The sequence below is a fragment of the Schistocerca serialis genome, chromosome 2 (assembly GCF_023864345.2).
Source record: "Schistocerca serialis cubense isolate TAMUIC-IGC-003099 chromosome 2, iqSchSeri2.2, whole genome shotgun sequence".
Taxonomy (NCBI): Eukaryota; Metazoa; Arthropoda; class Insecta; order Orthoptera; family Acrididae; genus Schistocerca; species Schistocerca serialis.
This window is the reverse complement of record NC_064639.1, coordinates 930,299,344-930,325,904: the sequence shown is the minus strand read 5'-3', so window position 1 is coordinate 930,325,904 and position 26,561 is coordinate 930,299,344. Positions and strand designations below refer to the sequence as shown.

The 26,561-nt window shown below is 40.0% G+C and overlaps 1 protein-coding gene across 1 annotated transcript in view; it reads left to right on the top strand.

Annotated features, from left to right (window-relative positions):
• LOC126456525 (agrin-like) overlaps positions 1–26,561 on the top strand; it is a 1,113,065-nt gene that overhangs the window by 1,071,751 nt on the left and 14,753 nt on the right. Inside the window, exons 24-26 of the mRNA XM_050092274.1 lie at positions 18,726–18,807; positions 21,242–21,382; positions 24,177–24,369. Coding sequence (XP_049948231.1) covers positions 18,726–18,807; positions 21,242–21,382; positions 24,177–24,369 — 416 coding nt within the window. The remainder of the gene's footprint in view (positions 1–18,725; positions 18,808–21,241; positions 21,383–24,176; positions 24,370–26,561) is intronic.

The following is a 26,561-nucleotide window of genomic DNA, read 5'->3' as shown; positions in this document are numbered from 1 at the left end:
CCCGGAAGATACTAAAAGGTTTCAGATAGATCATATAATGGTAAGACAGAGATTTAGGAACCAGATTTTGAATTGTAAGACATTTCCAAGAGCAGATGTGGACTCTGACACACAATCTATTGGTTATGAACTGTAGAATAAAACTGAAGAAACTGCAAAAAGATGGGAATTTAAGGAGATGGGACCTGGATAAACTGAAAGAACCAGAGGTTGTACAGAGTTTCAGGGAGAGAAGAAGGGAACAATTGACAGGAATGGAGGAAAGAAATACAGTAGAAGAAGAAAGGGTAGCTTTGAGGGATGAAGTAGTGAAGGCAGCAGAGGATCAAGTAGGTAAAAAGATGAGGGCTAGTAGAAATCCTTGGGTAACAGAAGAGATACTGAATTTAATTGATGAAAAAAGATAATATAAAAATGCAGTAAATGTAGCAGGCAGAAAGGGGTCCAAAGGTCTCAAAAATGAGATCGACAGGAAGTGCAAAATGACTAAGCAGGGATGGCTAGAGGACAAATGTAAGGATGTAGTGGCTTATCTCACAAGGGGTAAGATAGATACTGCCTACAGGAAAATTAAAGAGACCTTTGGAGAAAAGAGAACCACTTGCACCAATATCAAGAGCTCATATGGCAGTTCCAAGCAAAGAGGGGAAAGCAGAAAGGTGGAAGGAGAATATAGAGGATCTATACAGGGACGATGTTCTTGAGGACAATATTATGGAAATGGAAGAGGAGGAAGATGAAGATGAAATGGGAGATATGATACTGCGTGAAGAGTTTGACAGAGCACTGAAAGACCTAAGATGAAACAAGGCCCCGGGAGTAGACAACATTCCATTAGAACTACTGACAGACTTGGGAGAGCCAGTCCTGACAAAACTCTGCCATCTGGTGAACAAGATTTATCAGACAGGCGAAGTTCCCTCAGACTTGAAGAAGAATATAATAATTCCAATCCCAAAGAAAGCAGGTGTTGACAGGTGTGAAAATTACCGAACTATCAGTTTAATAAGTCACAGTTGCAAAATACTAACGCGAATTGTTTACAGATGAATGGAAAACTGGTAGAAGCCGATCTCGGGGAAGATCAGTTTGGATTCCGTAGAAATGTTGGAACACGTGAGGCAATACTGACCTTACGACTTATCTTAGAAGAAAGATTAAGGAAAGGAAAACCTATGTTTCTAGCATTTGTGCACTTAGAGAAAGCTTTGGACAATGTTGACTGGAATACTCTCTCTCAAATTCTGAAGGTGACAGGGGTAAAATACAGGGAGCGAAAGGCTATTTACAATTTGTACAGAAAGCAGAAGGCAGTTATAAGAGTCGAGGGACATGAAAGGGAAGCAGTGGTTGGGAAGGGAGTGAGACAGGGTTGTAGCCTCTCCCCGATGCTATTCAATCTGTATTTTGAGCAAGCAGTAAAGGAAATGAAAAAAATTTTGGAGTAGGTATTAAAATCCCTGGAGAAGAAATAAAAACTTTGAGGTCCGCCGATGACATTGTAATTCTGTCAGAGACGGCAAAGGACTTGGAAGAGCAGTTTAACGGAATGGACAGTGTCTTGAAAGCAGGGTATAAGATGAACATCAACAAAAGCAAAACGAGGATAATGCAATGTAGTCGAATTAAGTCGGGTGATGCTGCGGGTATTAGATTAGGAAATGAGACACTTAAAGTAGTAAAGGAGTTTTGCTATTTGGGGAGCAAAATAACTGATGATGATAGAAGTAGAGAGGATATAAAATGTAGACTGGCAATGGCAAGGAAAGCGTTTCTGAAGAAGAGAAATTTGTTAACATCGAGTATTGATTTAAGTGTCAGGAAGTCGTTTCTGAAAGTATTTGTATGGAGTGTGGCCATGTATGGAAGTGAAACACGGACGATAAATGTGTAGTTTGGACAAGAAGAGAATAGAGGCTTTCGAAATGTGGTGCTACAGAAGAATGCTTAAGATTAGGTATTAATGAGGAGGTATTGAACAGAATTGGAGAGAAGAGGAGTTTGTGGCACAACTTGACTAGAAGAAGGGATCGGTTGGTAGGACATGTTCTGAGGCATCAAGGGATCGCCAATTTAGTACTGGAGGGCAGGGTGGAGGGTAAAAATCGTAGAGGGAGACCAAGAGATGAATACACTAAGCAGATTCAGAAGGATGTAGGCTGCAGTAGGTACTGGGAGATGAAGAGGACTTCACAGGATAGAGTAGCATGGAGAGCTGCATCAAACCAGTCTCAGGACTGAAGACCACAACAACAACAAGTTGGACCATTACAGAATATGGTGAGTAACTCACAACTGGGTCACCTGTTACTTTTACAACAGACAGAAAAAGGTCATTATTCACAGTGTTGAGAATGGTTGTGATGTGGGGTCTGAGTGAGGTATGGTCAAATGGGGGGTACCCCAGGGATCTGTGTTGGGGCCACTCCTGTTCCTTATTTATAAAAATGATATGCCCTCTAGTATTATGGGTAACTCTAAAATATTTCTGTTTGCTGATGACCCTAGCTTGGTTCTAAAGGATGTTGTGTGCAACATTGGCTCTGTATCAAATAGTGCAGTTCATGACATAAGTTCATGGCTTGTAGAGAATAAACACGCTAAATCACAGTAAGACTCAGTTTTTACAGTTTCTGAAAAACAATTCGACAAAACTCGACGTTTTACTTTCACAGATTTGGCATGTGATTAGTGAAACTGAACAGTTCACAATTCTGGGTGTTTATATAGATAGTAAACGGCTGTGGAAAGCCCGTGTTTAGGATCTTTTCAAAAGACTGAATGCTGCCATTTTTACTATTTGAATGGTATCTGAAGTAAGTGATCGTTTGGCACGAAAATTAGTCTACTTTCCTTATTTTCATTTGCTTACGTCCTATTTTGGGGTAACTCTTCCCATTCTAAAAGAATATTTTTGGCTCAGAAAAGAGCAGCTCAGGTAATAAGTGGTGTAAGTTTATGAACCTCTTGTCGACCCCTATTCACTAGTCTTGGTATTTTGACATTGGCTTCTGAATAAATACAGGGTGATTCAAAAAGAATACCACAACTTTAGGAATTTAAAACTCTGCAACGACAAAAAGCAGAGCTAAGCACTATCTGTCGGCGAATTAAGGGAGCTATAAAGTTTCATTTAGTTGTACATTTGTTCGCTTGAGGCGCTGTTGACTAGGCGTCAGCGTCAGTTGATGCTAAGATGACGACCGCTCAACAGAAAACTTTTTGTGTTATTGAGTACGGCAGAAGTGAATCGACGACAGTTGTTCAGCGTGCATTTCGAACGAAGTATGGTGTTAAAACTCCTGATAGGTGGTGTATTAAAAGTTGGTATAAACAGTTTACAGAGAATGGGTGTTTGTGCAAAGGGAAAAGTTCTGGACGGCCGAGAACGAGTGATGAAAATGTAGCACGCATCCAGCAAGCATTTGTTCGCAGCCCAGGAAAATCGACTCGCAGAGCTAGCAGAGAGCTGCAAATTCCACAATCAACTGTATGGAGAGTCCTACGAAAAAGGTTAGTTATGAAACGTCAACTACCCGAGGCGATGGATCGGCCGCCAGGCAGCCTGTGACAGAGCACTTCATCACTGGCCTCCAAGAAGCCCTGATCTTACCCCCTGCGATTTTTTATTATGGGGGTATGTTAAGGATATGGTGTTTCGGCCACCTCTCCCAGCCACCATTGATGATGTGAAACGAGAAATAACAGCAGCTATCCAAACTGTTACGCCTGATATGCTACAGAGAGTGTGGAACGAGTTGGAGTATCGGGTTGATATTGCTCGAGTGTCTGGAGGGGGCCATATTGAACATCTCTGAACTTGTTTTTGAGTGAAAAAAAACCTTTTTAATACTCTTTGTAATGATGTATAACAGAAGGTTATATTATGTGTCTTTCATTAAATACACATTTTTTAAGTTGTGGTATTCTTTTTGAATCACCCTGTATATTCTTTACTGTCGTTTCTTGTTAACAATATTAGCTTATTCCCGAGAATTAGCAGCTTTCACTCAGTTAATGCTTGGCAGAAATCAAATCTGCATTTCGATCGGACTTGCTTAACTCTTGTGCAGAATAGTGTGCAGTATACTACTACATCCATTTTCAATAAGCTATCACTCGAATTCAAAAATCTTAGCAGTAATCCACGCTCTTTCAAATCTAAACTGAAGAGTTTCCTCATGGGTCACTCCTTTTATTCTGTTGAGGAGTTCCTTGAAAAATTAAGCTGATTCTTCTGTTATATTATTGACTGCGTTTAGTTAAACTTATGGCTTGACTTTTTTTGGTTTCATAAACATTTTATTTTCATCTGTTATTGCTTTTTTTTGTAATTTCATATGCTGACATGTTCCATTATCTTGCAGATTTGCCCGTCAGTTTGGTCCTACGGAACTTGACATGCAAATAAATAAATTTGCCGGTCAGTTAGTCAGGACATTGCCTTTTACATTGAAGAGCCAAAAAAAAACTGGTACACTGCCTAATATCGAGTAGGACTCCCACCAGCATGCAGAAGTGCCGCGGCACGATGTGGCATGGACTCAACTAATGTCTGAAGTAGTGCTGGAGGGAAATGACACCAGTAATCCAGCAGGGCTGTCAATAAATCCATAAGAGTAAAAAATATGGTTCAAATGGCTCTGAGCACTATGCGACTTAACTTCTGAGGTCATCAGTCGCCTAGAACTTAGAACTAATTAAACCTAACTAACCTAAGGACATCACACACATCCATGCCCGAGGCCGGATTCGAACCTGCGACAGAAGCGGTCGCTCGGCTCCAGACTGTAGCGCCTAGAACCGCACGGCCACTCCGGCCGGCTCCCATAAGAGTACAAGGGGGTGGAGCTCTCTTCTGAACAGCACGTTGCAAAGCACCCCGGGTATGCTCAATAATATTCATGCCTGCGGAGATTGTTGGCCAGAGGAAGTATTTAAACTCAGGAGAGTGTTCCTGGAGCCACTCTGTCGCAATCTGGACGTGTGAGGTGTCGCATTGTCCTGTTGGATTTTCGCAAGTCTGTGGGAAAGCACAATGTACATGAGTGGATGCAGGTGATCAGTAAGAATGCCTACATATGTGTCACCTGTCAGAGTTTGTATCTAGACGTATTAGGGGTCCCATATCACTCCAATTGCATACGCCTCACACCATTACAGAGCCTCCACCAGCTTGAACATTCCCCTGCTGACATGCAGGATCCATGGATTCATGAGGTCGTCTTCGTATCCATACGCGTCCATCTGCTTGATACAATTGGAAACGATGTTCGTGCAACCAGGCAACATGTTTCCAGTCATCAACAGCCCAATGTCGTTGTTGACAGACACAGGTGATTCGTAAGGCTTTGTGTCATGCAGTCATCAAAGGTAGATGAGTGGGTCTTCAGCTCTGAAAGCCCATATCGATGATGGTTTGTTGAACACTTCGCACGCTGCCACTTGTTGGTGGCCCAGCTTTGAAATCTGCAGAAATTTTCGGAAGTGTTGCTCTTCTGCCACACTGAATGATTCTCTTCAGTTATCGTTGGTCCCATTCTTGCAGGATCTTTTTTTCCGGCGATAGCGATATCGGAGATTTGATGTTCTACCAGATTCCTGAAATTCGTGGTACACTCGTGAAATGGTCACACAGGAAAATCCCCACATCATCGCTACCTCGTAGATAGCTTGTCCCATCACTCCTGTGCTGACTACAACACAATGTTCAAACTCACTGCCATTGTAGCGGCAGTAACTGATCTAACAATTGCACCTGACCCTTGTTGTCGGCGTTGCCGACTGCACCGCCGAATTCTGCCTGTTTACTTACCCGTGTATTTGAATATGCTTGCCTTTACCAGTTTCTTTGGCACTTCAATGTATATATAGTGCTCTACCCTCTGAGCTACCCAAGCACGACTCACGGCCCGTCCTCACAGCCTTACTTCTGCCAGTAGGCCCTACCTCGTCTCCTACTTTCCAAACAAGTAGGAGACGAGGTACTGGCAGAAGTAAGGCTGTGAGGATGGGCTGTGAGTCCGGCTTGGGTAGCTCAGATGGTAGAGCACTTGCCCGCGAAAGGCAAAGGTCCCGAGTTCGATTCTCGGTCCGGCACACAGTTTTAATCTGCCAGGAAGTTTCATATCAGCGCACACTCCACTGCATAGTGAAAATCTCGTTCTGGAATCATTGTTGGCCATATCTGAGATGCCTTGCGACATGCTGTTCAGAAGCGATCTCCAGCCCCTCGTATTCTCACGGATTTATGGACAGCTCTGCAGGATTCATGGTGTCGTTTCCCTCCAGCACTACTTCAGACATTAGTCGAGTCCATGCCACTTCGTTTGACGACACTTCTGCGTGCTCGAGGGGGCCCTACACGATATTAGGGAGGTGTACCAGTTTCTTTGGCTCTTCGGTCTATATCGTGAGCAAATCTCAAGTTAGCGAGTCTCTTTCCGTTTATTCTGATTCCCCTTAATCTTAAAATGATTTTGGACATAGCCATCTCAAGAACTGCTATGAATAATTTCAGGGATATAGGATCACCCTGATTTATTCCTCTTCAAATGGAAAATTCCCTTGTGCGTTTTCCAACACAAACAGAAGCTGTCGATGTATCATTGATGTTACATAATATGTTTATGTATCTTTATGGCCAGTGCCTGTATAACTGTAGGTTGGTTGACAGAATCAAAAGCATTTTCAGAATCTACAGAAGCTATGCGTTGTGGCATTTCACTTTCACTGGCTCGACTAATTACGCCACACGGCGTGTGTACATTGTTCATTATGCTATAATCACTGCAGTATATAGCTTGTTCTGTGGCCTGTGCGTTCTCCAGAACACCATTGATGAGAGTTGTCAAGACTTTGTAGATAACAGGTAGTGAGCTGATCGGACGATAATTCTTCAAATCGCAGATACATCCATTTTTGTATATAAGGATTATCTTTGCCTTGTTCCAGTGGGCGGGGATGCTGCCTTTTCCTATACAAGCCGTAACGATTTTAGACTGATGTTTTTCTGCTTCTTTACTAGTGAGCTTAAGTAGTACAACCATCAAACCATCATGACTCCTGCTTTGCCATTTTGCTTTTCATTTATAGCTTCCCTTATTTCTTTTGGGAGTATTTCTGAGTCTTTGTCGTTTTCATTCACTTAAAGTGTTCTCAGCGGTTCACAAGTTCTATCATACAGTTTGCTGTAAAAATTCCTTATATGACTACAGTTTCTTCCTTATCTGTAATGAACCCCTTATCACTGTGAATTGCTGTTAATTGTTTTTTACCAACCATCTCCCAAAAATATAACTATACACTCACATAAATTAATCCTACGATTTTATAACTTCATCAGACTGTGTCTCGACATTAACCAACATATGAACTGCCTGTCTCTAATGTGATAATTGTAATTAGACCTTACCTATGAAGAGTAACTTTTCTTCCTTTGCCGTATTTTGATTTGCATCCGTAGCAGAAGTAATTATTACCCATTGCTGTTACTGGCAAAGAAATGTTTTAAAACAGGGCAAATAAGTTTAATAGTAATGTTTCAGTCTTAGCTCAAAATGTAAACAAACAGCGATATATATTCATGTTTGCTACAAGTGCAGTCCGCTGGGCTCACTCTGCAGATATTCCTCGTCTATGGTGGACTTCGAAGCATATGATCTTGCTATAACATAGACACGTCTTCAGCGGTATTTCATCTATGAGGCAAATGCGTCCATCGAAAAGTTCTGTTTTCAGCGCGAAGTGAGCTAAAAAGGTATCAAATTTCGTGTTGAAAAACAATACCAAAAACATAGGTTTCAAAATACAGTACAGTTTATTGAAATTTTTAATATGCGCTCAACTGTAAAAGTAAGAAGGCACGAAAATAATGCAATAAATTCATTAGCACAGTCACATGCGCGAAGTTTTCTGTTCATAGTGTCATAGAAACATTTACGTTCAATAACCATTTTTAGTGTGTAGGTAGTGGAGAGCGGGCGTGGTAATTACGACGATGAATAATCACTCGCATTCCCGTCTCTTACTATGAGTACTTTTATTCTCGCAGCGTATGGACAATGCGTGTAGATAGAGCACGTACTACAGAACCTGGTCTGGCAAAGTTACTGTTGTTCTTGCTGCGGTAGGGCAGCGATATTATTGGAGGGTAGAGCCAGTGGTTTATGTCAACGTCCACGTTTGTTAACAACAAACAGGGTTATCTGACGCGTTTTGAAACTCTTTTTTTCTATTTCAGATACCCGGTATTTAGTTTTCGTGCTCAACCTAACGTCATTTATATATCGTGCGAAAAAAGTTACATTCCTTGAGTATGTTGTAGCTTTATTTCCTAACTCGTTGGGTACGCTAGTTAAAATCTGTTGCGCTTCTTCAGTAAGCCCTCCTGCCCATCTGGATTCGTTGGTAAATTTCAATTCGTAAGTTTCCTGAAATATCAGTTGCCCAGATAAACATATTCGTTAACATTTTTAGACAGTTGTCGTTCACTATTATTTGTCTTACACATGCACACTTATTGTGCATATTTGTTTTGGACAGATTTATCTAAAGGTCCACTTTTTCGTAACTGTCTTGTGAATCCTTCGTAGATACAGAAGTAATTTCAGATCTTCGTAGCAAAGAGGTAAGGTCCATATTCACATTGTTAATACAAAAATATGTAATTTGCGTATACTGATGGAGTATGTTTACCTTTTACGTATCAAAGTATTCTACCTTCAAAAAACATTAGTTGGATTTATCAATAGTTTGACGTGCAGTACGCTTTATATTCTTTCTGTTAAGTTCACTTCTGGGGTACGGCGTGTTCTCGAACTCAGCGAATCAGCTACAATGTATTTAGTTACGGTATATCAAAAAACTCAATTTCATAATCTTGAGCCCTCTTCAGTGGCGTTTCACGGGCTTTAGCTCTTAGGCTGGGTGCTGCTTCTCTTCCCCTTGCTCACGGCACAGAGGGTGCCGCGACAGCTTCTCTTGTAGACTTCTGCGAGCCACAGTCGGACACGCATTTGCTCTCTCCCCCTTGGCTGTTTGTCTGCGACGCTGTAGCTGCAAAGGGCAGAAGTCGCATCACGCAGTAACACGAAAACCGCTTCTTCGCTGTTGGCCAGTTGTCCAAGTGTGGCTCTCTCGGAGACAACTCGAAGTTTCCGCTTGCAGTTCATGTTGACAGTGTAACCACTTGAGCTGCCGGTCACAACTTGTCCTCGCTACTTACTTGTGTCCGAGGCGAGTAATTGCCACAGAGAATCCAATGCATCCTCATTCCAATAATATCTTTTGCAACACAGGCACTCCACTTGGACAAGAGCGCAGAACGAATATACACTTTCTAAAGCAGTGGTAATAATTACCCCCTCAGGAGTAAAATGAAAGTGGTGAAGGAGAAAAACGAAATTTGTTCAATAAAGATTTAGCGACCGCTCGAAATTATTTGTTTAAAAATAGTCACTTTACGAGAGTGGTTTGATAAGTCCGGTAAAAAAGCAAGAAAAAATGTTTGTTTCGTAAACCACTCACAGTCTCATTTGAGGGATACACATTTGGTCAAGCGATCCTTCAGCTTTCCTATCGGAAAAATGGATTCTGTAAATTCTACAAAATACTCATTGACTCATTTGATGAAAGTTTCTTCTCAGCAAGCCATCGTTTCAAGTTAGGGAATGGGAAGAAGTTACTTTGGATTACGTCTGGTGAGTAGGAGACATGAGGAACTAATTGAAATACCAGCTCATGCACTTTCGCCATTGTTATTGCTGATGTGTTTATGATGGTGCATTATCCTGGTGAAGCAGCACGTTTCTGTGTGCTAACCTTGGTCTTATATCGGCCAATGCAAGTTTCAGACGATCCAATAATGAAGCATTATGGGGTCTGATTATGGTTCTGCCTTTTTTCAATTAATCGATAAAGATTATTTCTAGGAAATCCCAAGAAATAGTGACCATCACCTTACCAGTAGACAAAATGGTCTTTGATTTCTTCAGTGCTCTTTCACCAGCCTTTCTCCATTTTCTTGACTGCCGTTTTGACTCTGGTTTGTCATGATGATGGATCCAGGTTTCAACAACTGTAGCAAATCGGCGCAAAATGTCTTGTGGACTTCGATATTGAAATACTGTGCCGGATGTGCTTTTGGTTGATGTGAGCAATCGCGGCACACACCCTCACATAGCTTCTTCGTAGCCAAATTTCCCAGTGGGATATTATATACTCGCTCAGTTTGGCCAACTGGCCTACAGTCTCAGCAATCTCAGGATCTTTTTTTTTTTTCCATCTTCAGTGCTTGTCGAACCACATTTAAATTCATTAATCCAAAAGTAAATTATCTTCAACGATGGTGCAGAGTCCGTATGAAATGCATGCAATTCTGTTTTGATTTGTGTGGCAGTCGAACCCTTCAAATGAAAATGTTTAATGACAGCATGAAACTCGGTTTTCTCCATTTTCAACCACAGTTGATGCACTGACCAATTCAGATGGCTGTCAACAATGAATCTATTGCTTTATATTGTTAAAATTTTTTAGAGTATCCTTAGAACAATGAAGCTTACCAACCATGAAAACGCAACAAAAATATTGCATTCTTTCATGGAAATTTACCAGCCTTATCAAACCACCCTCATATTACTATTACAAAACAAACATACAACATTCAAAAAGGCCTTGAAGACCCAATGGTAGCTACTGACAAGCCACTGCATCCTGCTCAGCCCACAGGTATCACTGGATGTGCATATGGAGGGCATGTGGTCAGCACACCTCCGTCCCGGCCGTTGTCAGTTTCTGTAACCAGTGTTGCTACTTCCCAATTAACACCACAAGGGCTGAGTGCACCCCACTAGCCAACAGCACTTGGAAGACCCAGACAGTGACCCATCCAAGTGTTAGACAAGCCCAACAGCACTTAACTTCAGTGGTGTGTCGTGAACCAGTGTTACCACTGTAGCAAGGCCATTGGTGTAATACTGTTATGCTAGACTCTAATATAAGATGGATCATTGCCACCCATTTGAAATCCAGTGACGAATAATAGCCTCCTCTAGATATTTTCATGCACTGAAATCTTGATTGCCAAGAATCCCCATTGCTCCTGCATATTTTCTACCACCATCTACTCATCTTCCATTTGTTTGCCTTCTCAGTCTTCTGTCATTTCTTGGCCAGCTGCCATTCATCTTTCTGGCTACTGTCCAGCTCATCTCCACTTCTTTCCATCACTATTATAGTTACGTCTTTCACTCTAATCTGTTCCCTAATCTATTTATTTGCATTCCTGTCTCTCACAGTAATTTACAACATGCATCCCTCCACTGGTGACTGAGCCACCTTCACATTTTGAATAGTCTTCATGTTAAAAGGCCACATCTAACTGAAATAAGTTATACCTGGTAATACATGTTTCAGTCACGTTAATGTGACCACTATCTTTGTTTGACACCTACGTGCAATAACCACTCACAGATTCCAGGTGGCAGCACTAGCAGTGGAGAGTATATAAAAACGTGCAGGGGGACTTGGAAAACAGTTGCCATGATCGGAAATGAAGCAATTTATCTGTCATCCAAAAGGGCATTGTCATTGGTTTTTGGGCCAAGGGTGTAAACATTTCAAAGGCAGCTCAGTTTGTAATCCATTCCAAAACCCCCATGGTTAAAGTATACCATTCTTGTCAAAATTGCCCTATCCAAAACTGGTGCTGACACAATTGTGGTGCACTGCAGGCCATAGATGACAGTGGTGAATGACAGCTGAGATATTTATGGATAAATAGACATACTGCTGGTGAGCAACTAACCACTCAGACAAAACAAGAGGCTGCCAACAGTGTCTCCTTGACAACCGTTCAGTGCATGGGCATCCACAGCAGGAGCCTAGTTCATCCACCAATGCTGACTGCTGCTCATTGGCGGCAAAGGCTGGAATCTGCATACCGTTACTGCAACTGGACATTTACTTAGTGGCAACAGGCAGCCTTTTCAGATGTATCATGTTCTAAGCTCCTTTCAACAGATGGACATTGGTGTGTACAGCATGAAATGTCTGAAAGCCAACACCCTGCAACTCTCATCACAAGGGTCCAGGCCAGAGGAGGGAGCATTGTGGTCTGGGGAATGATTTTGTGGTGTTCCCTGGGTGATCTTGTCATACTGTAAGACACAATGGATCAACACAAATATGCACCTATCCTTGTGGACCATGACCAGCCTAACACACACTTTGACAATACTATGAAAAGGATAGATTGCTACTCATCATATAGCAGAGACGTTGAGTCGCAGACAATCACAATAAAAAGACTGTCAAACAAGTAAGCTTCCAGCCAAAAAAAAACTCACACACACATGACCACAATCTCTGTCTGCTGAGGAGTCTGGCGTCAGCAGCCATAGATTGCGGTCATGTGTGTGTGAGTTGTGTTTGCATGAGTGTGTGTGTTTGTTTTTTTAATTCAGATTAAGGCCTGTTTGCCCAAAGGTTACTTGTTTAACAGTCTTTTTGTTGTGGCTGCATGTCAACGTCTCTGCTGTGTGGTGTTTCAGTCTAACCTTTTCATAATATTACCATTATTCAATCCTGGATTTTCCGTTGTTTGAGCTTACATATAGTTTGTTTTTCCTCAGCATGATGGCATCTACCAGCAGGACAGTTCGATGTGTCTCATAGCTTGCAGTGTACACTTCTGGTTCAAAGAGCACCAGGATGAGTTTACCTACTCCCCTGGCCACCAAACTCCACAAGATTTAAACCCAGTCAAGAATCTTTGAGACCATCTCAAAGGGGCTGTTCACATAATTGATCCTCAACCATGGAACCTAGCACAGCTGGTCACAGCACTGGAGTTGGCATGTCTCCACATCCCTGTCAGTACCTTCTGAACCTCACTGCCTCTCTTCCTGCATATCTCGCAGCAGTCTGTGCTACAAAAGGTGGTTATTGAGGCTTTTTCAGGTGGTCATATTAACATGACTGTATCGTGTACAAATTGTTTGTATATGTTCAGTCCAATAAACATTGAAAACTTCATTTTAAAAACTTATTTAATTTATCAAGAGCACTCAAGACCATTTTCACTCTTGTATTTATTTCTTTTGCTTGTTTCCAATGGTAGTAGTCAGGACCCATCATAGGTAATAAATTCTAACAGCAACTCTTCTTTTATTTGGAAAAATGACCAGTAAATATCTGGGTTCTGAGATCAGTTTCTTTAAATGAAGGAATATTTTCAGATAGTAAAATTTGAGCTAAAGAACAATTTCTTGGACCTCAATAAGGCAACACATCATAAGTAAAGTTTCATGAAACAAAATTGACATTTATTTTAGCAAAAGGTCTGTGGTTAGCTACTGTTACTGGAAGAACTCTTTAAGCATACATATTCCACCCACCACAACTTTCAGGTCTTAAAATAGATCTTCAACTATGGTAGCAATAAAACCAAAAATGAAAAACTGAATGAAATTGGAGTGTGACTTAGAATGTGCAATATGGGAACCATACAAAATACAGTATGAAAAAGAATTGTTAGAAATAAGGAAAAACAGGCACCCCATTGAATCATTATTTCATGATTTAGTGAAAAATATACCATGAGAAACCGTGAAAATCAGTGTGCGCTAGTGATGACTTTCTGTTGGTTTGGGTATTTTCCATTTCACCACTATTCTACTGGAATAATGTCCATGAGCCCCATTAAGAACATACATTGTGTCTGCTTATCTTGCTGGTAGAGTATAGTAAACAAGATCATCTTATGTTCCATTGATAAGAATGACAAGAATACCCATATCTGCAAGGAATCTAAAACCAAATACTGTGACTCATTATAATATTACAATATTATATTATTTGTTATCAATCAAAGAGTCTCACATAGATGATCTCATTGTGGAGCATTAACATTTGATGTACTGTTCCCATACCTGCATGCTTGACTGTTGCTTGGGAGATCTTTCTTTTCCTTTTCCTGTCTTGTATGATAAACCAGCCAATCTTCTTTTCTTCTCCACCACTCTCCTACTTACACTTCCACATAGTCTCTTCATTGCTTTTGAATCATCAGAGTATCCAGACTCACAGCACATCATAACCTCAACCACTTTCATTAACAAATGTCAACTGATGAACACCAGAGTGCCAGTGGTAGAACATGGACTTAGTGCAGATCAACATTCCTCATGGGTTGAATGCCATCTACAATTCTCCATAGAAAACTAATGGGAGCACATACAGACATAGCACTTCTTATCAAGTAATGGGCTTGACACATGCCTCCTTTCAACAGCAAAATTTTGTTTTTTACAAAAATTGCACTTAGCCCCTTTCAAATTTCTAGTCTTCAATTCATCTCAACCTGGAACTTACATAACATGAGAAATAGTATTATTATGGTGCAAAAACACAGATGTCCTGCTGCCAACCCTCTCCATTTCATTTCTCCTGTCAGACAACCTGTAGGCAGGGAAAGTGAGCATATCCCAATATTCATTTATATTATTGTAATTCACTGCTTTCTATTAGAAAGGAGGCATGAGTTGTAGCTTTGAGCACACCAACATTTTCATTTATTTTTCACACATCATTAACCAGCAGGAAGGCATACATTTTTGTTTCATTCAGGCAACACATGCACATTATTGAATGCTGTCCCTTTGTTTGTCAGCAAACTGCAGTCAAACAGCCAGCATATGAAGTGAAGTACTGAGATTGTGGCTATTTGTATTACTGCTGCCCAGAGTTTTGTGGAAGAATTTACTAATGGAAGTAAATAGTAAAGTAATGCAGTTCTACATCTACATCTACATCCATACTCCGCAAGCCACCTGACGGTGTGTGGCGGAGGGTACCTTGAGTACCTCTATCGGTTCTCCCTTCCATTCCAGTCTCGTATTGTTCGTGGAAAGAAGGATTGTCGGTAGCCTCTGTGTGGGCTCTAATCTCTCTGATTTTATCCTCATGGTCTCTTCATGAGATATACATAGGAGGGAGCAATATACTGCTTGACTCCTCGGTGAAGGTATGTTCTCGAAACTTCAACAAAAGCCCGTACCGAGCTACTGAGCATCTCTCCTGCAGAGTCTTCCACTGGAGTTTATCGATCATCTCCGTAATGCTTTCACAATTACTAAATGATCCTGTAATGAAGTGCACTGCTCTCCGTTGGATCTTCTCTATCTCTTCTATCAACCCTATTTGGTACGGATCCCACACTGCTGAGCAGTACTCAAGCAGTGGGCGAACAAGCGTACTGTAACCTACTTCCTTTGTTTTCATACTGTATTTCCTTAGGATTCTTCCAATGAATCTCAGTCTGGCATCTGCTTTACCGACGATCAACTTTACATGATCAATCCATTTTAAATCACTCCTAATGCATACTCCCAGGTAATTTATGGAATTAACTGCTTCCAGTTGCTGACCTGCTATATTGTAGCTAAATGATAAGGGATCTTTCTTTCTATGTATTTGCAGCACATTACACTTGTCTACATTGAGATTCAATTGTCATTCCCTGCACCATGCGTCAATTCGCTGCAGATCCTCCTGCATTTCAGTACAATTTTCCATTGTTACAACCTCTCTATATACCACAGCATCATCTGCAAAAAGCCTCAGGGAACTTCTGATGTCATCCACAAGGTCATTTATGTATATTGTGAATAGCAATGGTCCTACGACACTCCCCTGCAGCACACCTGAAATCACTCTTACTTCGCAATACTTCTCTCCATTGAGAATGACATGCTGCGTTCTGTTATCAAGGAACTCTTCAATCCAATCACACAATTGGTCTCATAGTCCATATGCTCTTACTTTGTTCATTAAACGATTATGGGGAACTGTATCGTACGCCTTGCGGAAGTCAAGAAATGCGGCATCTACCTGGGAACCCGTGTCTATGGCCCTCCGAGTCTCGTGGACGAATAGCGCGAGCTGGGTTTTACATGATTGCCTTTTTCAAAACCCATGCTGATTCCTACAGAGTAGATTTCTAGTCTCCAGAAAAGTCATTATACTCGAACATAATATGTGTTCCAAAATTCTACAACTGATCGACGTTAGAGATATAGGTCTATAGTTCTGCACATCTGTTCGACAACCCTTCTTGAAAACGGGGATGACCTGTGCCCTTTTCCAATCTTTTGGAAAGCTATGCTCTTCTAGAGACCTATGGTACACTGCTGCAAGAAGGGGGGCAAGTTCCTTCGCATACTCTGTGTAAAATCAAACTGGTATCCCATCAGGTCCAGCGGCCTTTCCTCTTTTGAGTGATTTTAATTGTTTCTCTATCCCTCTGTTGTCTATTTCGATATCTACCATTTTGTCATCTGTGCGACAACCAAGAGAAGGAACTACAGAGCAGTCTTCCTCCGTGAAACAGCTTTGGAAAAAGACATTTAGTATTTCGGCGTTTAGTCTGTCATCCTCTGCTTCAGTACCATTTTGGTCACATAGTGTCTGGACATTTTGTTTTGATGCACCTACCGCTTTGACATAAGACCAAATTTTCTTAGGAATTTTTGCCAAGTCAGTATATAGAACTTTACTTTCGAATTCATTGAATGCCTCTTGCATAGCCCTCCTCACACTACATCTCGCTTCGCGTAATTTTTTTTTATCCGCAAGGCTTTGGCTATGTTTATGTTTGCTGTGAAGTTCCCTTTGCTTCTGCAGCAGTTTTCTAACTCTGTTGTTATACCACAGTGGCTCTTTTCCACCTCTTACGATCTTGCTTGGCACATACTCATCTAACGCATATTGTATGATGGTTTTGAACTTTGTCCACTGATCCTCAACACTATCTGTACTTGAGACAAAACTTTTGTGTTGAGCCATCAGGTACTCTGAAATCTGCTTGTTGTCACTTTTGCTAAACAGAAAAACCTTCCTACCTTTTTTAATATTTCTATTTACGGCTGAAATCATCAATGCAGTAACCGCTTTATGATCGCTGATTCCCTGTTCTGCGTTAACTGTTTCAAATAGTTCGGGTCAGTTTGTCACCAGAAGGTCTAATATGTTATCACCACGAGTCGGTTCTCTGCTTAACTGCTCAAGGTAGATTTTCAGATAAAGCACTTAAAAAAATTTAACTGGATTCTTTGTCCCTGTAACCCGTTATGAACATTTGAGTCTCCCAGTCTATATCCGGCAAATTAAAATCTCCACCCAGAACTATAACATTGTGGGGAAATCTACTCAAAATATTTTCCAAATTATCCTTCAGGTGCTCAGCCACAACAGCTGCTGAGCCAGGAGTCCTATAGAGACATCCAATTACCATGTCTGAGCCTGCTTTAACCGTGACCTTCACCCAAATTATTTCACCGCGATCAGTTCTGGGAACGATACTACAAATAGTTAGCTCAGATTCCACCCCATGAGCAAGGCTTTCCGCCTTCACCAACTCCACCAACCACCTGTATGAACTGAGGATGACCTCTGAACCCAGACGGCAGGAGTCATTGGTGCCGACATGAGCAACAATTTGCAGTCGGGTACACCCAGTGCTCTCTATCGCTGCCGGCAGGGCCTCCTCCACATCTTGGATGAGACCCCCCGGCAAGCAGACCGAGTGAACACTGGCCTTCTTCCCCAACCTTTCCGCTATTTCCCTGAGGGGCTCCATCACCTGCCTAACGTTGGAGCTCCCAGTCACTAATAAACCCCTCCCCCCCGTGTGCCTGCTCGGACCTTGCTGAAGAAGTGGCCACATGTCCACTCACAGGCAGAGCGGGCAATGCCATATGGCCAGCCTCCACATTGACCCTCCACCTCGTGCGCCGCGAACGCCGCTGAACCCGCCACTCCCCTTAGGCAGAGGGTGGCCCAACCGCGCCCGGTACCCGTGAATATGTCTCGACAGCAGGGACAGTGGGTGAAGCATGTAACACCTGGGGTGTACCATGCAATGCACCAGACCCCCACTGCCGCTACACTCTGAGGCAGTAGCCTGAAGACGGCTGACTGCGGCCATCAACACTTTCAACTGTTCGCGAACAGTGGCCAGCTCCTCCTGCGTTTGTACACAGCAGTCACACTTCCTATCCATCCTAAGAAATCAATCTGCTGTACAGAGTTAATCAACTTTTAACTAGACTGCTAATTCACTAAAGACGGCTGATAGTTGACTAGACTGTGGTTACTAGACACTTCTTGTAGAAAACAATGCAAATAGCACTACCTGTCTCCGGACTGTATTCAAAACAAACTCTAGCACTACTGGCACTATGGGTGACTAAAGGGACTCTGTCTGACTGTATTCAAAACAAACACGAAATCTATGGAACATTATTACTAGCACTCGACAATTAAAGCTTCCTAAAAGCAAAAACACATGGAAGAAGAAGTGACAAGTAAGAAAAATACAGTTAATACTTAAATTAATGTAGCTCGCTGCACAGCAGACGTGACACAGATGGCAGTTAGTTGTCTATAATTGGTTTTTATTTGTCAGTCTGGGTTTGTTGATGCTTTCACACAAAGTCAGTTTCAGATTTACATACACTCCATCTCCATGTCTGCTCTTGAAACAAAGAAACTTGTCACATTAGAAGTTAAGTGGCCTCCTTATGACCTAATTATACGTAAATCCATAACCTGTTGTTTACAGTGTAAAAGTGCTCATATAACTACTTATTTGATAAGATAGTGTGGTTATAATTACAAATCGGGTAATCTATTTTCTAAGTGTTAATAAAAAGAATTCTTTCCAGATGTCGATTCCTCTAGTAACAGCATGGCTGTTAAGTTCTCAGGGAAGACATTCTTCAGAATTCCAAATAAGATACTCAAAAGGTAAGAGCCCTCTTTAAAGCTCAAATTCTTTATAATAATTATTTTAATATAAAGTATAAGCACTTAAAAAACACTTTTTGTACTAAGTAAGAAGCAGCTGATGGCATTGCCATTGGGCAGAAATAAGGATGAGCTACTGAAGATGATTCACCACTCTGATAGATATGTGAGATGGAGACCAGTGAAATCAAAAGAAAAATTATGACCTACACAAGAGACAGAAAACAAAATGCAATTGCGCATTTTAAAGCTGATAAGCTGACACTTGTAAATGTATTCAAGTATGCGTACATGAGAAGCTGTATCACAGCAGATGGAACAAGTACGACTAATGTGAAAAAAGGAGTATCTCAGCTATTACAATCACTTGGAAAAAAATATAACATGGAACTGTGTGTCCCTAGATAGCAAAAAAACTATTTGATAACAGTTATTCTTCTGCGGGTCATAAATGTGGACACTGAGGAAGGTGGAAAATAAACATCTGCGAGCTCTTGAGATGTGCTGCTGGAATAGAAGTTATAGATACTTTGGGCAGGATAACAGAAGAAACAAGGAGCCTGCTCCAAAAAGACATTGATACAAGAAAAAAAATGATTAACTGGGTGAAGATTTTAATGTTGTTTTGGGTGGTTGGCTCATCCTATTAGTTCCTCGGTCAGCCAGTCATGTTTATGGCTTCCACTGCTTTATTAATACTGTTAACTTACAACAATGGTATGAACAGATATACTGGACAATGTGTGTGATTTTTTTTTTTTTTTATGGCTGAGGCTTTGTACCACAATCTTGAGAAAGGGCACTGATGACCACATTGTTTAGCACCCACCAGTTTTAAATCCATCCACTCATCCATCCATTAGTCACTTACCTTGTCATTCCTCTCAATTTACTACTCTGATCCAGGAAGTGATGAGAGGTAGAAGATGTAAGGGGCAGTCAAGTCAGGTAAATATGGATGAGGTTAAAGCTCATAGGAAGTACAAGAATGTGGAAAGATTAGGTACACCGGCACAAAAATAACTATAATATAAAGTTTAGAAACAAATTTCAATGAGTTTTGCTTGACAGCTCCTTTCCATCTATTGGATAATTTTTTAGTAGACAATATTTATATCTAAGAATAGGTGAGTCTATATGTGCTTGTATGTGTGTTTCCATTAAATATTTGAATACAAGTTTTTCAAACATGAGGATAAGCAGCCACTCATCAGCAAGTGATTGGTAACTAGTTGATATAAGCACTTAAAACCTCAGAAAATTGTACCGGGTTTTGCTTGTTTTCTAGTTTTAGTTCAAAAATTTTCTTTCACAGAACATCAAAACTATCCAAACATAGACGTTTATGACTGTAACAACACTGATTATGTTTGGCTGCTGAAATAAGACACTATTTTAAAAGGAACCATCTCCTTGGACTAATCTTAATGTTCAGCCACTATTTATCTATCCCTTCTACTTTATATTTATGAGTACAAACTCATACTCTTAAGAAAAGAATTCTAATTAATGTAAAAATAAAAGCATTTTTGCTATTTACTTGTTTTATTACATGTAATCATATAATTCTGATGTTTGGATAACTTAGGAGAGCTGTTTGGTTGAAGATTGTTTTTATTTGGTTTTTAGTTTCTAAGGATTGTGGCTAAGACATTGAACTTTTATTCAGGAAGATTAGATTCCAAATAGTCCAAGACACTGCAGAATGATTTCAAGAAAGCACTTCAGATGACTATCAGAATGATTCCTTTGATAAGGCTGTGGCCAGAGTTCTGGAACTTCTTTATCCAGACAAACTTATCCTCTAATGGAATTAATGTCAAAAAAGAAATTAAACGCTAATCTTGAACATTTTTCCATCCTAATCTCCCTTGATAAGTATCATTAATTAGTATGACGAGTTTCATATTCTTGGTAAAAAATGAGAATTCCACAGAATCAAAGCAGTCTACCAAGAATCTCATGAAACTACTAGATGCTAATTCTATTTGCAAAGCACTGTATTTTTTCAGATTAATTCTTTTTCTCCTTATTCTTTATCTATTATTACTACTACTACTATCACTGCTAATTCTAGTACTACTACTTCTATACATCAGTGTACTTCAGACTGTTCCCTCTACACAGATTGTTTAGATTCATCTGGCTTCTAATTCTGTTATCATTCATGAGTTCCACGCTGCGTAAATCCATCACATAGCTGCACTTTCCCCTCTCAGATTTAAATAAATCAGTAATTGTTTGTTCGCTGATTATATGTGTTCATAGGTTTGTATAATTTGTACACAAAAACATGTTACTAAAATCTGTTACTAATGACTGATGTAACTTAAGTGATTAACATACTAAAATGTGAACTTCTGTTTAACTTTATTCATACATTTACTTCATCTAACATACTAACCACATCAATCTTTCTGTCACTTCTATGCAGCACTAACATTTCTCAAAGCACAAACTACACTGATTTAAGTTCACGAGAAGAAGATGAAGAATACGAAATTTATAATGATTATGACACTCATGGTGTGGATGACATGTATGATGAAGATGACACAGAATTCTTTGACAAAGGGTAAGTGTAAAATAAAATCTCTCTCTAGCTAACGTCTCTTGTATGAACACTACTGCCTGTCAAGTTTCAACTCTCCATTTAGCATCCAAATATCCTCCTAGTCTCTATGTGCCCACCTCTCTTCTCCTCAATACACAACATATACTCTGTACATTTCCTCATTTCCCTAATCATGGAGGTACTGAAATCTTTGAAGAGGTAGATCTTGAAGACAGATGCAAGCTATTCCATGAAAGCCTACTTGCAAAGTTTCAGGAATCAGCAAACCAGCTAAGTGAGAAATCTGCTAACACACTACAACCCCCTACATATTCATCACATAAGGAATGTAAACACAAAGTTAGACTAATTGCAGCATGCAAAGAGAAGATACAATGCTCCATACAAACATACAAGAATGGAATGAAAAGAAGTCCTAATATATAATACAATAGGAACTGCCCTCTGCCCTGTACTTCGGAAGTGCCCTCTGCCATGTAATTCACAGCTATTTGCAGAACATAGGTGTAATTGTCAATGTTTATATTGATTTTTCTTCTGCTAATCATCAAGAATTACTACTTGTCGGCACAAAAGTTCAAATAATTAGACTAAAAAGGAAGGGAATTGTTTTTTCCTCTGTGGATGTGTTTTGTTTGCAATCATTCATAACAGTTAACTATATTCAGTCCCTTAGTTCTGGCTGTTCTAGCTCAAGTGCCCACCTGTGGACAGCTAGGTGCCCAGGAGCCGAGGCCAACAGGGATGGGCAAACAGCTGATGTGTGGGTTGTTAGGCAGCCAGGCAGGAGCATATGTGATCATATTCCAGTAGCCAAGACACACGGGCAGGGGTGACCAAGTGGTTCACACATGCACAAAAAGTATGTAATTGGGCCACCTGGTGGGCAGCGTATCACACCTGCACCAGACTGTGGGCATCTCAGAGTGCTCGTATCCCATAGAGTAGGGTTGAAATTCCTTAGTTACTTCCAATCAAATGTAGTCAGTTAGATATGTATTTGTTTGCTTGAGGATGATGAAGGATTCATGTGACTACAAGAGTGGCTATCAGTAAACTGCAGCCAATGCTGGAAAATATGTTATTCCGCAATTAATCAAATTCAATTGTTGACCCAAATCTATACACGGCTAAACTGTTTATTTAGTTCATGCTATTCTTTCTGGGAACTTCCTCCACCCCTACTAGCTCTAATTAGTTCGTTATCAGCATGACAGTAAGCCCTTATCTTGCTTTATTATTTCTTTCAGAACTGCCTAGTTCACCCCCAATATGAGTACAATCTGTCACTACTATTTGCATGAAATTTGATTATATCATCATCAGCAGCAGCAGCCATTTGTCATCCTTTATTGATAAAATTATTTAATTGGATAGATAAAAAATCTACTCACCAAGCAACGGCAGAACACACACACAAAAGACTGTTGTGACTGGCAAGCTTCCGGAGCCAGTGGCTCCTTCTTCAGGCAAAAGGGGAGGGAGGAATGGTGAAGGAAAACGACTGGAGAGCTCTAGGAAAAGGGATAGATTTTCAGAAAGCCACCCAGAACTGCGGGTCAGAGGAGACTTACCATATTGTTAGTGGCCCATGGTTCTGGGTGACTTTCTCAAAATCTACCCCTTTTCCTAGACCTCTCCAGTCGTTTTCCTTCACCCTTCTTCCTTCCACTTCTGCCTGAAGAAGGAGCCACTGGCTCCAAAAACTTGCCAATCACAACAGTCTTTTATGTGTGTGTTCTGTCATTGCTTGGTGAGTAGATTTTTTATCTATCCAATTAAATAATTTGTGGTGGTGGTGGTGGTGTGGTGGTTAGTGTTTAACGTCCCGTCGACAACGAGGTCATTAGAGACGGAGCGCAAGCTCGGGTTAGGGAAGGAAATCGGCCGTGCCCTTTCAAAGGAACCATCCTGGCATTTGCCTGAAACGATTTAGGGAAATCACGGAAAACCTAAATCAGGATGGCCGGAGATGGGATTGAACCGTCGTCGTCCCGAATGCGAGTCCAGTGTGCTAACCATTGCGCCACCTCGCTCGGTCAAATAATTTGTCATCCTTTGCTGGAGAAAGGCCAAATGTTGACTTTTCTGTGCATTGCAGTCTTCACCAACATGCATCTATACTGCTGTTGTTTGTTTCCTTATGTCAAGTATGCACTTATCATTACATCATTGTCTTGGACTTTTTTTGTATCTGGAAGTCCAGCTAAGAACTCCCTTAGTTCACCTTCCATTCACACACCTTGCAACATCACCTATTCACTTTCATTCCATTTTCAGAACAGTCATTATTATGTCTTCCTCTCAATTGTACTGCATGGTTCATCTGTTTATCTTATTGTCTCTCCTAGTAATTCCCTACATGCATCACCATTCTTCAGTGAGATGACATTAGATTATTAATGGTTTTTTTGCACTAAAAGTCCATGTGTCACTGTCATAAGTCAGTACTGGTAATAGACATTGACTGAAGACATTGTGTTTTAGTCATATCAAGAGCTTTGTTTTGAGTACGCTATTTAATTTACAAAAAGCACTCTAAACCTGTCTTACTATACTTTTTTCTTTTCCCATTCATACAGTCTTTGTCTTCAACTGCTCAAATACAAAACAGAATCAATTGATTCTATTACTTCACTCTCAATCTGCACTTTTTGTTCTATATGTTCATGGCACATTATTTTAGACTTATCATTATTAATTTTAATATTAATATACATTTTTATATTCAACAATTGTCAGTAAATAATAATGTTTTCCAACATATTAAAAATCTTTGTGTTTTCTATTACAGGAGGAAGGGTGAGCGAATGAATCGTTACGAAATAGTCTTCCGAACAACAGAGCTCAATGGTTTATTGTTGTGGCTCGGTAAAGGGAGAAACAACAAAGGACATCATTTTGGAGTGACTGTAGCTGATGGGTTCCCAGAAATGAGGTTCAATCTTGGCAAAAAGCAAGCTACTCTCCAAATTTCTAAATCAAAGGTAGATATCAATTTTTGCAATTTCAGCCAGTAGAGACGGCACAGTTTCTCACTATGATAATTAATTACTAACTAGTAGTGACTGAAGGCACATAGAGTTGATGCTTCAAATCAGACCACACATGGCTACAGAATGAAAATTGATTTTGAATACCTAGACTAGCTTTGGAATATTTGTTTCATTAAAATGCTCTATGACGATTAAAGGACATTGTGCAACAGCATTAACAGTTTGTTCTTACATACATTTTTCTTCAATGATTTAAATGTAAAATCAGTTGTCAATAGTTCATCTGACCATATTAGTCAAATCTTAACAATAAAATATACTGAACAGTTACAAAGAGAGCATACAAGAAAAGTGCTATATCGTAAAATCATAAACAATAACTCAGTTGTGGTGTTTAGAAGAAATTATGGGAAGAATATTGGGAAGTACTGTATACGGCAGACAGTGCACATGTAAAATTTAACTCTTTTTTTTAACAAATTTTTACAGGACTTTGAGTTTTGTTGTCCTCTAAAAAACAAAGATACAATGCACAAAAACAAGGATATGGCACAGTTAATTCTTGGGACTAAAATAACTTGAACTAGAAAGAAAAAGCTTTACCAAAGTCACAGAACAACTCACTACAGAGTGAAAAGCCCATTCTGGAAACATCCCCCAGGCTGTGGCTAAGCCATGTCTCCACTATACCCTTTCTTCTGGGAGTGATAGTTCTGCAAGTTTTGCAGATGAACTGTGTTTCGTGCTTGGGTAGCTCATTCAATAGAGCACCTGTCCATGGAAGGCAAAGGTCTCATGTTTGAGTTCTGGTTTGGCACAAATTTTAATGTGTGAGGAAGTTTCATAATTAAAGATGTATGAAAAGGAATATATAGTTTTGCTACATTTATTATGGCCTCACACAACGGTGAATAATCAGTTGCCATAATTTCAAAGCTAGAACAGTTGAACAGTTGTTGTTTTTTCATATGGTCAGTTCACAGATGTGGATGTTAGTAATATACTTTGTAAGTATAGTTTCATCAGTTGCTTGTGATAGACATTACATCTATATTGCTTGGATTGCACAGTGTTTCTAAGCAACAGTGTCCTTAACAGTGCCTTTCAGTATTGTGAACAAGACAGTTAGTCAAAACAAGCAGAGCTATTAAACATTTTATATAATCATTTGACTGAAATAAACTTTATTATTAGAGTATGTGGCATCTCACAAGGGTCAGTACTGTACCCACTGATGTTCTTACTTTGAAATATAGTTCAATAAATGTGTTGTTTGCTCTTGATACAAACATATTAATTAAGGGGTCCCTGTCAGGCATGTCTAAATGATATAGTAGCTGAAAAGCCTTATGACTGATCCACTACAAGCAGTTTAAATATTAATCTCCTGAGGAGTCGTACGATTTTAGTCAAGCAAAAATTATCTGTACCTTTAGCATGGACATACACTAAAAGAACACTGTGTAAAATTTCGTGGTATCCAGCTCAACAATAAGTTTAAATGGAGTCAAGACAGATAAACTAATCAAGAAATTCAGATCAACATGTTTTCCCTATAATAATTTTGTGTTGCTCTTAGATGGATTTCTGATTGTGTAGAATCAGATTAAGAGTGTTGGCTTACTTTGAATATTTTCAGCCCCTGTTGTCTTATGGAAGTATCATTGCAGGCAGTCTACTTAAAGTGAATAAGGTATTTATTCAGCAGAATGAGCAGTGAGAATATTGTGTAAAGTAGATAATTATATATCTTGCAGTAGTCTGCTTAAGGGTCCCAAAGTTCTTTCACTCTCTTCCCAGTGCTTTTATTCCTTAAAGGTTTTTGTTCCAGACAGTAAAAAGTGTTGAACTATGACTCAGAGTGGAATTATGTACTTAAACTCAAAAGTAATTTCTCATCCAATTGAACATAAATTTAAAAAATATGTCTCATTAGGTGCACTTTGCTCTCACAAAACTAGTTTCCATTGATAAAACAGATGTCACAAAAATTACAGCACTTTAAAAATTAAGCGTCAGATATGATGGAATGTAGCAAATAAATTGAACACAGGGCAGCTTTAAAACACTGTTTCAATCAAAGAATTTATTTTCTGCGACATCAACATGTACAAAATCATTTTGTCATTATATCACTATAGTGTAATAGAGGTACTGTCAATTCACATGAGTAGTATGAAGAA